General features: G+C 38.4%; 2 protein-coding genes and 1 long non-coding RNA gene across 3 annotated transcripts; 1 reads left to right on the forward strand and 2 right to left on the reverse strand.

The window, feature by feature from the left end:
* Positions 1–268: 268 nt before the first annotated feature.
* LOC112049062 (iron-sulfur cluster assembly 2 homolog, mitochondrial) lies at positions 269–1,731 on the forward strand. Its single transcript, XM_024086820.2, has 2 exons — positions 269–626; positions 1,455–1,731. Exons 1-2 carry the CDS (start codon positions 391–393, stop codon positions 1,630–1,632), a joined length of 414 nt encoding a protein of 137 aa, XP_023942588.1. The 5' UTR covers positions 269–390; the 3' UTR covers positions 1,633–1,731.
* A 377-nt stretch (positions 1,732–2,108) lies between these two features.
* LOC112049056 (uncharacterized) lies at positions 2,109–9,275 on the reverse strand. Its single transcript, XM_024086807.2, has 4 exons — positions 9,040–9,275; positions 6,464–6,598; positions 5,314–5,443; positions 2,109–2,713 (listed from the first exon to the last, which is right to left on the reverse strand). Exons 1-4 carry the CDS (start codon positions 9,164–9,166, stop codon positions 2,614–2,616), a joined length of 492 nt encoding a protein of 163 aa, XP_023942575.1. The 5' UTR covers positions 9,167–9,275; the 3' UTR covers positions 2,109–2,613.
* Positions 9,276–11,542: 2,267 nt separating this feature from the next.
* On the reverse strand, positions 11,543–13,829 carry LOC128199157 (uncharacterized). The gene is made up of 2 exons (XR_008251837.1): positions 12,642–13,829; positions 11,543–12,279 (listed from the first exon to the last, which is right to left on the reverse strand). It is a non-coding gene; the product is annotated as an uncharacterized LOC128199157 (long non-coding RNA).
* Positions 13,830–14,238: the final 409 nt, after the last annotated feature.

The raw sequence follows: 14,238 nt of genomic DNA on the forward strand, positions 1-14,238 counted from the left end.
AAGACCACGCTAAGACGAAGAAGAAGAAGAAGAAGAACAATCTATATAATATATCTAATATAGATTGTTAATTCGTTTACTTCGGAATAATCAAATGCACAAAAAACAAATGTGCTTCAGACCACACGACTGAAATGAAGCTTTTTTAGCTCTCCCTCTAATGTCTGTTCGCTTCGCCCATTTTCGCTTTTCATTAACTTAGCAACACTGACTATTTGACTTGACATTTGTATTTAGCTGTCAAATGTTAATGTCATGTTGGCAAATATGAAATAAAGTTTAATTGTCTATGGAAGACCGATTTAACTTTTATTTTTTCTTCGGTGGTTTAAAAATTTAAAAAAATGCAAAAATATTAATTAATGTGTAAAAAAAGGAAAGCATTTCAAAATGTTTCTCAGAACCTGGAGGCCGCTTAGAGTTTCGTACAATTATTGTAAATATCTATCTTCCCAGAGGCCGGACACTTCGTTTAGCGACGCAGTTGTATTGAGCGATACTTGTGTACAAAAGTTAAAACAGCTGTGTGACGGTAATGTTTTTTTAAGACTATGTGTGGAGAGTGGAGGCTGTTCAGGATTCCAGTACAAGTTTGATTTGGATGACAAATTGGCGGACGATGATAAGTATGCAAGTTTTTGTTTACAAACCATTTAATCCATATATGATCGATTTGATTGTTGGTTCGAGCCTATAATGGTTTCACCATTTTATAATGAAAGTTTTCAGCTAATGCAACTACTACAAGTTACAACACAGTAGGGAATTATGGAATTGGTCCATGGAAGACTTTGACAGGTAGTAGGTAACAAAGATTTCAGACATTTAGTTTTCCATGTGCATATATTAATATTTTTTCTTACTTACTTTGTTCACCAGACATAGCTTCATGGTAATCCTTCCATGACACTCTTAAAAGTTTAAGCCCACTTTACAAACCAGCATTGGTCCACATTCCATTGTTGCCTGCCATACTTACTGAAGGAGCGAACTTACAAATTGTCAGCTTTGTAAATTGAAGAAAATCTCACTTTGTACAAGTGCAATTCTGTTGTGTTAGGACCACGTTTTCAACGTTCATTTTTTCAAGATAAAAAGTACTCTATATGTTGCTGGAGAGGTTTTTGTTAACCCACACATCAGAAATATTAAACACCGATAAATGTATTTTGTGTATGTACACTATACACAGCTATAAATTTAAATTGTGATACACATGTGTCATTTTAACACAATGAAATTATTCAACAATTTTATAGACACAGTATGTTTAAACACATTAGATTGTGATCATATACTTTTGACAGAGGGTCCAAAGTCTAGCGAGGCAGGTCCTAAGATAATTGGTCTGAGAGTTAAACAGACAACTATTTGATCAAATCTCCCTAGACTTCATCCATCTTATACAAATATGTAGGTATATGATAATTTTAAACAATATAAATTTGTTTCAGAATATTTGAGAAAGATGGCGTACGGGTTGTGGTTGATGAGACTTCTCTAGAATACATTAAAGGCTCAACAATAGATTACCACACAGAATTGATCCGGTCAGCTTTTAGAGTGGTACAGAATCCAAATGCAGACCTTGGTTGTTCTTGCGGTGCTAGCTTTTCCATAAAAATTGATTAGTTTTTCATATTAAGTAGACAATTATAATCTTTATTACTTAGATATGTTTGTAAAAAGTTAGGAGTTTAATAAATAATTATGGGTCCCTTATACTAGTCATTATACTGTTTTATTTTACTTTATTAGTTAGTGAGCACTTGGAAGTCTTGTACTTTTAACACATAAAAATTACTAAACAGATTTTGATGAAACTTACTGTAGTTTTTTGTACAGACTCCAATTTAACTTACAAGGAGGATATGTAAATATCCTCCTTGTAAGTAAAATTACTATGCTGACCCGGCAAATGTTGTTTTGCCATAATTATATAGCTACATTATTTCTAGAAATATTTTTTTTTTAGTTCATTGGATCACCCTTATCACTTAGGGGTATGAAAAATGTTTGTTGGCCAATACTTAGATCTACCTGATATGCACACAAAATTTCATAAAAATTGGTCCAGCTGTTTCGGATGTGTTTGGCCACAAGCCTGCATTACGAGAATTTCATATATTAGATGTATACAACGTAATAATAACACTACAGGAACTGGAGTTGATAGAATAAAAATCACAATTTGTAATAAAAGTTCATTTATTATGAAAATTAATTAATATTAACATGTTACAAAATTCATTATACAAAGAAATATGCCAAAATAATTATTAGAGCAGGTATTTTTTATTTTACTAACTTGTTGAAAAAAAAATTCTACTGTGTCACTTATTTACTTACTTTGAAAGGAACAAATTTCTTTAGTAATTCTTAATTTTGATAGCATCAATACACAATAAATTTATACAGAATGCGTGTAACTTGTTGAAAATGCCTTAAAAGTTACATTAAAATATTGTACAAGAATCAAATGATCACTATTTTTATTAACTGAAATATCTAGAATAGAAAGACGTTCTAATGTGATCTTTGTGATAATAAAAACATTACTTATACTATCTCAATATTTTTTGTAGAATTATTGAGAACATTATTTTTTTTATACTAGTGAGATTGTGACACATTGATGGCCCAAACATTGTCCAGCTTGGCGGCAGGCAAAGTGATCATGGGTTCATTTTTGTTTGAGGAATTGGCAGCAGATCTGAAATCAGGAAAACAAGGCTACATTTTTGTTATGTATGATATAAATATTGCGCAGCTAGTGTGAAGCCACTTATTTGTGTAAGCAGCATTTTAATGCACTACAGCCTTAAAATGCTGCTTACACAAATAAGTGTTACACACTAGCTGTTATAATATAAGGATGCTCATGTATGTAGAAAATTTCATTTAAACACTGGCCCGTTTTGCTTTGACAGTTTTAGAATTATTGATAAAGAAAATTATACCTAAAGGCTTTTAAATATAGTTCAATATTCAAAAAAATCCCAAATTCAGAGTAAATTCAACTTTATAGATTGAGTTTAAGGTTGAATTTGCAAATGTGACTACTTGAATTTAGTGCTAAGAGGTTGTGTTTGGCACTCATTGAGTGGGACGTATTTTAGTCGCTGATTGTGCATCCACATTTTAATAGGAGATCGATGACTACAGCATAATAACGCACATTCTATTAAATCAATATTGACCGTGATATTTTGGTTGTGTATGTATTAGTGGACGCCTACGGCTTCGACTGTGTGAAATTCCGTTTTTAATTCCGCTAGAAGTTTAATGTTGCCCAATAACTTCCTCTTTTTTATGGTGAAGTACCATTAAAATCAGTTTAGCCGTACCAGAGTTTAGCCAGGACAAACAGACAGACAATATTTTTTTAAAAAGTTTGTTTGTGTTTCGATGTCATGTAAATAAATAACTACTCCTATAATTAGTATACAATTTAGGAAATACAGTTCTTTTGAAAGACAGAGTGAGACCCGCTTATTTATATGTATGTATATAATATAGGTAATAAGTATTGGGAATGTGTCCTCATTATAAATCAGTATAAGGTGCCAATCGTGAGGTACTAACATGAAAAGATTGTGACAAATCAAATCCAATTCAATTAGGATTCAATAAAATAAAAGTATTCAAGGCCTACAGTTCACTATCCTTGACACAGCGCGTTATAGACGGAGAGCCAGCGGCATACAGATCTTTGTCATTTTATAAAAGCTGAAAGTTTGTCAGGTCATGTCTACCGAGGGTACTAGGTAAGTACCGTAGACAACTATGGAGTTAGGACCGTGGTAGCTTCATAAACTGTCAGGTTTCAATAATATAGATCGTCAACCGTTTAAGTATGAATTCAAATTTTTGTATAATCGGCATAATAAGAGACATTTTGTCATGAAGAGGGAAATATAAAAAAATACACGGGTAAGAGTCTGGGTCCTTGAAATGTGCTACGTCCCAAAATAACCAAGGTCCAAACTCCATACTTGGCTACGTTACCCTTATGGTAAGAGCATGAGCTGACAAACTTTCAGCTTTTATAAAGTGACGAAGGTCTGGGGTTCACGGGCTCTTAGTCTATTACGGTATATTCTCATTCGTGTTCCCGTTTACTCGCCTTACTGCAATTCTATACGGCGAGTGTCGTGTAGCTAGTACTTGTAAGGCCTTATGCTAGAGGTCGTTCTACCGTTACACTATTCACCTGCTATACACATAGTTACAAAAATAGAATAATGTACATGTAATAGGTACTGACCAACTAAATATAATTATTGAACCCTACTTTCTTGCCTTTGTAAAAGGGGTCGGTCCCTCCTAGCGTGTATATGTACTTATCTATATAATAAAACCGTTAAATAAGATCGGTTGTGCGAATAGGTAGGATAGTGGTAGTACTCTTTTTACTTTTAGCGATTATAAAAATATTAGGACTGTTTTGCGTGATACCACAGAATATTTAATATTTAGTAGGTAGGTAGCTATACTATATTATAAAGAGGAAATATTTGATTGTTTGTTTGTTTACATTGAATAGGCTCCGAAACTACTGAACAGGTTTGAAATTGTTTTTCTTTGTTGGAAAGCTACTCTATACCCGAGTATAACTATGATATAGGTAATATTTTATTCCCGTATTCCTACGGGAGCAAACTCTACGCGGGTGAAATCTGCTAGTTAGGTTTAAGGCGGCCAATAGGTAATGTTCATTTAAATAAAAACCGGCCATGTGCAAGTCAGGCCACGCGCAGTGTGGGTTCAGTAAATTAGCACTTTAAATGTACAAAAATGCCATGTGATAGACAATAAAAAATTCATCCTCACTTTGCATGTTGGGAATTGTTTTTTTAAATTTTTTTTATTACTTTATAGGCCATACCAAATTTCAGCTTGATAGTTTTATCAGACTGAGTTATCTTACTAAGAAATTAACTTTTTAATTAACAATGGAACTAGTATGCAATTTTCGATTTACAATTACAATTTTTTAGTTGGTTGGTTGGTAAAAAGACCCCTCCTATTATTCAAAGACCTATCCAACTATATCCCACTCTATGAAATAAACAAGTAAAAAAAATAATTATATTATTCAAGATTTTAATTTACCAATTTGTTCACATTTTAAAGTTACTTATTCATTCTAAATTACAGCTTTCTAGCGCGCTCTGTGCTAAGCCGAGGACAGACGAACAGACAAACATGGCGAAACTTTAAGGGATCCTTGTATAGCCCACAAGTCAACAATCCCTTATAGTTCGGAACCCTCAAGGTCAACAAACTTAAGAAAGGTAAATATGTACTTACTGCTGCAATTCCTCATTGAAAGTAAAAGCATCATTGATTTTCTTGACATTGTGCGGCGAGTAACGGTTGTAGAAGCCCCAGATGCTATTCATCAGCTTGCTGTTGTATTTGAGAGGCGACAGCTCCATAACTGTAAAAGGTGGACTGTTTTATACTTATTTGTCTAAACACAAATGAATATTTCATTGCCTTTAGTAATACCACAGTGAGAAATGTGAAATATATATGTTTTATAATATATGTAGTGTGGGAAATAGTAGTTCGGATATGACGTCACTCGATCTTGTGTTAGCTCGTGCCTATGCTAGGTGGCGCGACTTTCCGTGAAAAGAATTATTAAGTGGGGGCCGTCGGTTGGTTTTCTTAGTTACGAAATCTAATTCTGCTAAAAATAAATATAGAGTCATAATTTACGGACCAAGTAGACGTTTCATCTGTTAGGTGTCTGTTTGTAAGGTATTTTTTTTAAATTTTGAATCCATTGCTTATAAACAGCAACACGTCCTAGAAAGTGCAGCCCTGAGACTTAGGTAACTATGTTATTATTATTTTAGACGTAGGTAGGTAGGTATCGCAGATGTCATTTTTTATTTATTAAACTAGCTGACGAGGCGCGATTTAACCCGCATGGTTCTCGTTACCGTATGAATACAGGGATAATATAGAGCCTATAGCCTTTCTCGATAAATGGTCTATCTAACACTGAAAGAATATCTCAAATCGAACCAGTAGTTCCCGAGGTTAGAGTGTCCAATCAAACAAACAAACTCTTCAGCTTTAAAATATTAGTACTGGTTTTAGTGGTCTAGCGAGAATACCGCGAGGGAATCCGCTTCCTACAAGAAAGCGGATTCCCTCGCGGTATTGTGTTAATTTTTGTAAAAAAAATTTAAATAAATTATAATTCCGACGATTGTTTGAACATTATTTTCTACTTCTCGGATGTAGTCTAACAATAGGTACTTTTTTCGAATGAAAGTTAGTGTTGGTATGCTGCCTTATGTTATGACAACAATAATGCGGTGGATTAGAAAGATTGCTATTTAAATATTATCAGGAGTGGAAGTGGACTAGTGGTGTGTAGTGGACGTAATGATTACATTGAACCTTGATCATAAAATCATAATCGACTTAAAAAGCTATATCTTACGTTTAGTACGAAAGTACTGGGTCGGCTCTGCTTCTTTTTTATTAATCTTTGAAACCTTCATATCGCGTTGAGTCTCGCGAATGCGCCCAGCGGAGAAAGCAGACGGCGGGATAGAAGCCATGTTGTCTTGACAATCTGAAACGTGAAATGTTATTTCACAATATTATTTCACCTTTACGAAGCTGAAGTGGCAATGGGTGGGGCACATAATTCAAAGAGCCGATGGACGTTGGGGTTCCAAAGTGTTGGAATGGCGACCCCGCACTAGTAAGCGCAATGTTGGTCGACCCCCCACCAGGTGGACTGATGACATTTAGCGAGTCGCCGGGATTCTCTGGATGCAGGTGGCTCAGTATCGTGGTGTTTGGAAGTCCCTACAAAAGGCCTATGTCTTGCAGTGGACGTCCATCGGCTGATATGATGATGATATGATGACGTTGTATACATCTTATGAGTCTTATACCGGTATGATTCAGGTGTTTCAGCAGCAGACTGCAATTAACAATGACCTCTCTAGCATTTCTTTAACGAACCTTTAGTATAGAATTTACTATTTTTAGATAGGTTTGAGTCTTTGTAGGCTTCTGGTTTTACCATCCTACCGGAAAAAAGATACTGTAAAGCGATCCGGTAGGATGCCGAATGCGGAGTAGAAACCATCCCTCCGCTCTAAGTTCACTCTCTATAAGACCTGCATCCGTCCAATAATGACCTACGCTAGTGTAGTGTTTGCCCATCGCCCAAAGGCGACCCTAAAACCCCTTCAGGTCCTTCAGAACCGATTCATGCGTCAGGCCACGGGCGCTCCGTGGTTTGTGCGCAATAACGACCTACATAGAGACCTAGATCTCCCCACAATAGCCCAATATATGAAACAGCTCTCGAAAACTTATTTTGAGAGAGCCGCCACCCACCCCAACCAACTAGTGGTTGAGGCTTGCAGCTACATTCCCGATATCAACGCTGATTGTAGATCTAGACGCCCAAAAAACGTCCTTTACGATCCTGACGATGACATAACGAACGACAATGCTTCCCAGGCAACACAAACACAAGCTACACAGCGTCTTCGCCGGCGAAGACGAGGTCCCCGATATCTGACGTCACCCAGACGTGGGCTTTTTAACTCACGATCTCGGGGGCGCCCGGACTGATACACTCAGGCCAAAACACCCTTCCTGAACGGCCCTCTAAGTCGAGGCCCGAGTCTCAGAGGAGACGCCCTTAGAGAGTCGTTCCGCCCATCTACTTGCTTCTGCCTTCGGTCCCTATCAGGCGATGCTTCTGCGCTCGCCCAAACCCCCCCGGTGACGCCGCTGAGGTCCCAAAAGGAGCCTACAGCACACACATTACAAAAAAGTAGAAACCATGGGGTAAACTTTGCTATTTCTGGGTCAGCGCCTTACCGTCTTCTTAGCCTGTGCAACTATCAGTTGCATTAAACCAAGAAGGAAGTTACTGAATAAACGAATTAGACGAAACGAAGGGTAACACAATGAAGTGAAGTGAAAGAATTCTAAGAGTATAGATAGGTAGGTCCATTTTCTCATCATCTTCCATGAAAATCCTGGTGTAGATTCCACGTCTAGGACGTTAGCTGCAAATTAGAATTCCTTTATCTTAAATGTAGCTTAGTTAATATACATGTAGAGTCTGCATGTATTATCAAACTACCTATCTTGAGGTCAGTGTTCGGTATCTGACGCATTCGGTATTTAGTTTAGTAATAAGACATACGATTTATAATATACATAACCGTGGACTTATTAGGTATTTAGAGTAAGCTATTTATAAAATAAAAAAATGCAAAACAGAGTTCAAGCACAAAACGTTACAAGAACTTTTATTACGCTCTGTGGCACACACAATTCGACCGCCATCTTGGATTCGTTTTCTAGAGATTTACAAACATTTCTCTCGAAGATGCTCCAACGTAGTGATTATATACTCTTTGGATGCTTCCTATTCAGCCTTACTTGTAAGGGTAGATAAGTAGGTATTAGGTAATCTTTTACGGAAGTCTATTATGTGTGTAGTTAGTATTAGTAAATAAAATTAACTACTTTGTAAGAAATAGATACATCATATTACCTACCTAATGCAAAAACTCCTGAACGGATTTTGATGGAACTAGGAATAATTTACCTACCTACTTACATCAAAATAGCAGTTGTTATGTATTAAATATTCAGATATATACCAAACCGACTGAACAAGACTTAAAATAGCACCCCATTTTTAACTCTGAAGGTGAGTTGAAGCGTGAAGCGCGCTCTTTCTGGACGACATAAGTAGAGGAACCTATCGTTAAATCACATCACATCACACTAACATATAAATGCGAAAGTTTATGTGAAAGTGTGTGTGTGTGTGTGTTTGTTCTTGTTCCTCCATTGTGCAACAGTTACTGAAGCGATTTTGCTGAATTTTGGAATGGAAATAGTATTTACTCTAACACATAGGCTACTTTTCATCCCGGAGAAATGCACTGTTCCCGCGGGATTTGTGAAAAACTGAATTCCACGCGGACGAAGTCGCGGGCGTCCGCTAGTAATAAATAATGCAATCAAACTTACCTTTACACACTTTAGCGAATAGGTCTCTTGTCAAATAATAAGAGGCTTCGAAGATAACGAAGCCTTTCGCTGGGCTCGTGAAGAGACCGCTTGGTGAGAACGAAGTGAACGCGTGAAACAGCACCATGAACCTTAACCTGAAGAAGTTAAAGAACAAAACAAAAACGCAAACAATAGCGCGGGGACAAGTGGAACCAACGGTGTCGAAGATGCCACTGTTCAAAATGGCGGCGAAATACTGACCCCCGCGGGTTTATCAGCGTCTGGCAGCATAATAGGTCATTTCTTGATAACGTTAAATTTACGTCCACAGATTGGGTACATCAATTGAGAACATTGTTAACAAGGAACGATCAAAGCTAATTTGTTTTTAACAGATGTTTTTCGATTTATGATAAAAACAATAAAGAAGAGCAATCTTTAGATATCTTCAATTTTATAATTTCGAAGCAGTATCATAGATGTTTATAAGATGACAAACTTCTTAACATTGTGTCATTTTCATCAAAATCAGTTCTGCCTACGGTTCGACAAGTATCTATCTAATTAGGTAGAAGAAATTAGGCTCCTTACTGACGATGTAGGTAGGTAATAAGTAATAATTAACTATATTTTCGGCAAAACCATTATTATTGGTATGTATTATTAGTATTGTGATCTTCCTTCTAAAAGTAAGTCTGTCTGTCTGTTACCTTTTCACGGCGAAACCTCTTTAAACAATTTAGATGAACAATATAGCGGTGTCACCAGCGTGTTCCCGTTCCCGTAGGAATACGGGGATAAAATATAGCCTATAGCCTTCCTCTATAAATAAGCTATCTAATATTGAAAAAAAATTTCAAATCGGACTGGATTCGTTCTTGAGATTAGCGCGTTCAAATAATCTTTTCAGCTTTATAATATTAGTATCGATTTCGAAAGAATGCTCCTGACAAAAAAAAAGAGCAAAGTATTTTGATGGAACAATTATTAAAAGTCTCAAATTGATTTTTTTATTATATTTAATCTCATTCTTGTCCCCAACTTCAAAAAACTAAGTAACACATAGACCATATTAACAGAACTAGTTTGCTAGCTATTAGGTATAATTTAAGAAATTAAATATCACGTCTCAAACGGTGAAGGAAAAACATCGTGAGGAAACCTGCATACCTACCTGAGAGAAATGTCTTAAATATCTGCGTCTGTGATGTCTGCCAATCCGCATTCTGAGAGGAGACTCGCTAATGATGAAGATTACGATGAGTTACGTTGTAGCAACAGCTTTTTATTGCTTTCACTTAGAAACAAAGGTTAACGAGTATTTTGGTTGTTGGCATTAATTAGTAAGTAGGGTAATTAAAAAATGTAGGTATTATGATACTTTTTCCAGGGATCAGCAAGGTCTAGTGAAGATTAATCATGTAGTTATTTTAGTCACCGATAAATATAAATTTAAAACTTCCTCATTAGTGATGATATGGGCTGGAATATAAATAAATTGTTTCTATGCTGGTTTCATTGAACTTATATTTAAACGGTTTTATTTTGTTTGTGTTGTTGGGTCAAATTTAGTACTTAACTAAAATGATTTTTTTTGTTATAAAACCGTTTCGCTTGAAAATATGAGTTTACTTATTTTATTCACAACACGTATTGGTGTCACATCAAGAAAACACATTTTCGTATATCCAAAACAGAACATTTTAACCTCTTACCAGGAAAACCGAGCAAACAAATAAATCTGTTTGGAACTTTTGTGACTTTGTTTTTGAACACTACGTTTCTATGACGTCAATAATATCGTAACGCATGATGTGCGTCAATATATTTTTCATGTGCGTCATTTTGTTTGGTATATATACATAATATGAACTTTGTTTTGATCAATTGTATTTTGGTCCAATAATTAGGTCGGGGTCGGACAAAAAGAATAAATTATTTGAGGTTATTTTTTTTTTAATTTATAATATTCGGTATTGTTGAAAATAATATACACCGCAGGCAACGAATTTTCCGTATATTTGATGACAATAGCTTCAGAATCAAATATCACAAACCGATCATATAGAGTGGGGAGGTGGCTCTAACCAGATTATTTCTATTATTAAAAAGAACGTATGTGCATAGCAGTGGGACATTAGTGAAGATTAATGACAATGACAGATTCTATGCCCATAATCAAAATCTCAGACCAATTACCTGTGGACTTGTATCGCACTAAAATTCACCAACAAAATTGTCTGTTGTTTTTTTAAGGGAACTCCAATAAATATATCCTGTGTCCTCACACAACACACAACTATAAATTTAAATCTCAATACATATACGTGTAAATTCAACACAATGAAACATAGACGCTGTCTTTATAAAAACGTAAGATCGTGATCATATACTTTTGACGGAGGTGGAACATCTGGCAAGGCAGGTAACTTGGCAGGCACTATGGTAATTGGTCTGAGTCAAAAATAAATAATTTTATAACATTACAAGATACTCGTATATATAAAATAAAAATCAGGTATTTACATACATATTTATATATTTAACATAATTATGTCTTAACATCTACAACAAATTGTACATTTTCATAAAATAAAATTTCGATTTAATACTGCAAAACAGAATAATATTTTTGTACCAATATTTAATTATTATTTAAACAGTCAAAAATTATTCAATTCAGTACACCTTTACCTTCAGCAATGGGCAATTGCAACGTTTCAGACAGAAATAATAAGTTAAATGAATAAATATTTTTAGTGAGAATATACCGAGAAATATATTATGATTTTATATACTTGTAACTAAGTACCTCGGCGCTCTTTGAATACTAAAACACTAAACATTACAATTAAAAATGCTGCTCGTTTAGTACATTTACTCGATGAATATATTTACATGTCTAAATAATAAATATTTAAATCTATAGTTTGAATTCCATCGTTTAGAAGAATAAATATGTTCGGGCATCTGGCATACTTGTAGCAATGATTTTATTTGAATTTATTATAAAGCAAAAGTTATATGACTCGTATTATTAAAAAAAATCTAATTTTATCACAACATGTATTACCATTTACGTATATATCATACGTTTGCTTGCGTTTGTTTTCACTTGTAAGTCTTATGTCTACGCTAGACTAAATAATGAAATAAATAATGACATGAAAGCAGAAAGAAGCAAGTCGAGCCGAGATGCGCGCTGAAGGAATACGAATACTGCTCTTCGATCAGTCAGCAGCCATATTGAGAGATTACCTATAACAATGTAAATTATACATCGTTTATAGTTCGACTACTAATTACCCAATCTGACTTAGTGATGTGATGTGGGAAGTTTCAACCATTTTTTTATTATCATACTTGTATCTACCTACCTACTAAATCTGGTGGGGCTTGCGCCAGTGCTGCTCCAGCGGCACTTTGTCTGCACCAATACATCACTATATCTTACCTGATAACTTAGGTCTTGGACTCGTCCTGGTCGAGCATGTGGTCGATGACGGGCCGGTAGCTGAGCTGCGTGGCGCCCGTGTGCGGGTCCGTCTCCGCTATCGTGTGCTTGCGCCAGTGCTGCTCGAGCGGCACTTTGTCTGCACCAATACATCACTATATCTCACCTAAGTTACCCTAGTAGGTGCGTATGACGGGCGGCACGGTCTTGCACTCGTCCTGGTCGAGCGTGTGGTCGATGACGGGCCGGTAGCTGAGCCGCGTGGCGCCCGTGTGCGGGTCCGTCTCCGCTATCGTGTGCTTGCGCCAGTGCTGCTCGAGCGGCACTTTGTCTGCACCAATACATCACTATAGCTCACCTAAGTTACCCTAGTAGGTGCGTATGACGGGCGGCACGGTCTTGCACTCGTCCTGGTCGAGCATGTGGTCGATGACGGGCCGGTAGCTGAGCCGCGTGGCGTGTGCGGGTCCGTCTCCGCTATCGTGTGCTTGCGCCAGTGCTGCTCGAGCGGCACTCTGTCTGCACCAATACATCACTATAGCTCACCTAAGTTACCCTAGTAGGTGCGTATGACGGGCGGCACGGTCTTGCACTCGTCCTGGTCGAGCGTGTGGTCGATGACGGGCCGGTAGCTGAGCCGCGTGGCGCCCGTGTGCGGGTCCGTCTCCGCTATCGTGTGCTTGCGCCAGTGCTGCTCGAGCGGCACTTTGTCTGCACCAATACATCACTATATCTCACCTAAGTTACCCTAGTAGGTGCGTATGACGGGCGGCACGGTCTTGCACTCGTCCTGGTCGAGCGTGTGGTCGATGACGGGCCGGTAGCTGAGCCGCGTGGCGCCCGTGTGCGGGTCCGTCTCCGCTATCGTGTGCTTGCGCCAGTGCTGCTCGAGCGGCACTTTGTCTGCACCAATACATCACTATAGCTCACCTAAGTTACCCTAGTAGGTGCGTATGACGGGCGGCACGGTCTTGCACTCGTCCTGGTCGAGCATGTGGTCGATGACGGGCCGGTAGCTGAGCCGCGTGGCGTGTGCGGGTCCGTCTCCGCTATCGTGTGCTTGCGCCAGTGCTGCTCGAGCGGCACTCTGTCTGCACCAATACATCACTATAGCTCACCTAAGTTACCCTAGTAGGTGCGTATGACGGGCGGCACGGTCTTGCACTCGTCCTGGTCGAGCGTGTGGTCGATGACGGGCCGGTAGCTGAGCCGCGTGGCGCCCGTGTGCGGGTCCGTCTCCGCTATCGTGTGCTTGCGCCAGTGCTGCTCGAGCGGCACTTTGTCTGCACCAATACATCACTATATCTCACCTAAGTTACCCTAGTAGGTGCGTATGACGGGCGGCACGGTCTTGCACTCGTCCTGGTCGAGCGTGTGATCGATGACGGGCCGGTAGCTGAGCCGCGTGGCGCCCGTGTGCGGGTCCGTCTCCGCTATCGTGTGCTTGCGCCAGTGCTGCTCGAGCGGCACTTTGTCTGCACCAATACATCACTATAGCTCACCTAAGTTACCCTAGTAGGTGCGTATGACGGGCGGCACGGTCTTGCACTCGTCCTGGTCGAGCATGTGGTCGATGACGGGCCGGTAGCTGAGCCGCGTGGCGTGTGCGGGTCCGTCTCCGCTATCGTGTGCTTGCGCCAGTGCTGCTCGAGCGGCACTCTGTCTGCACCAATACATCACTATAGCTCACCTAAGTTACCCTAGTAGGTGCGTATGACGGGCGGCACGGTCTTGCACTCGTCCTGGTCGAGCGTGTGGTCGAT

This window comes from Bicyclus anynana, chromosome 19 (assembly GCF_947172395.1).
Source record: "Bicyclus anynana chromosome 19, ilBicAnyn1.1, whole genome shotgun sequence".
NCBI lineage: Eukaryota > Metazoa > Arthropoda > Insecta > Lepidoptera > Nymphalidae > Bicyclus > Bicyclus anynana.

Excerpts from the sequence above, each read along its gene's own strand:
- LOC112049062 (XM_024086820.2), top strand. The coding sequence starts at position 391 with ATGTTTCTCAGAACCTGGAGGCCGCTTAGAGTTTCGTACAATTATTGT. Across the intron at positions 627-1,454 it reads AAATTGGCGGACGATGATAA|AATATTTGAGAAAGATGGCG; the intron begins GTATGCAAGTTT and ends AATTTGTTTCAG.
- LOC112049056 (XM_024086807.2), bottom strand. The coding sequence starts at position 9,166 with ATGGTGCTGTTTCACGCGTTCACTTCGTTCTCACCAAGCGGTCTCTTC. Across the intron at positions 6,599-9,039 it reads ATTCGCTAAAGTGTGTAAAG|ATTGTCAAGACAACATGGCT; the intron begins GTAAGTTTGATT and ends TTCACGTTTCAG. Across the intron at positions 5,444-6,463 it reads CCAGTACTTTCGTACTAAAC|TTATGGAGCTGTCGCCTCTC; the intron begins GTAAGATATAGC and ends CACCTTTTACAG.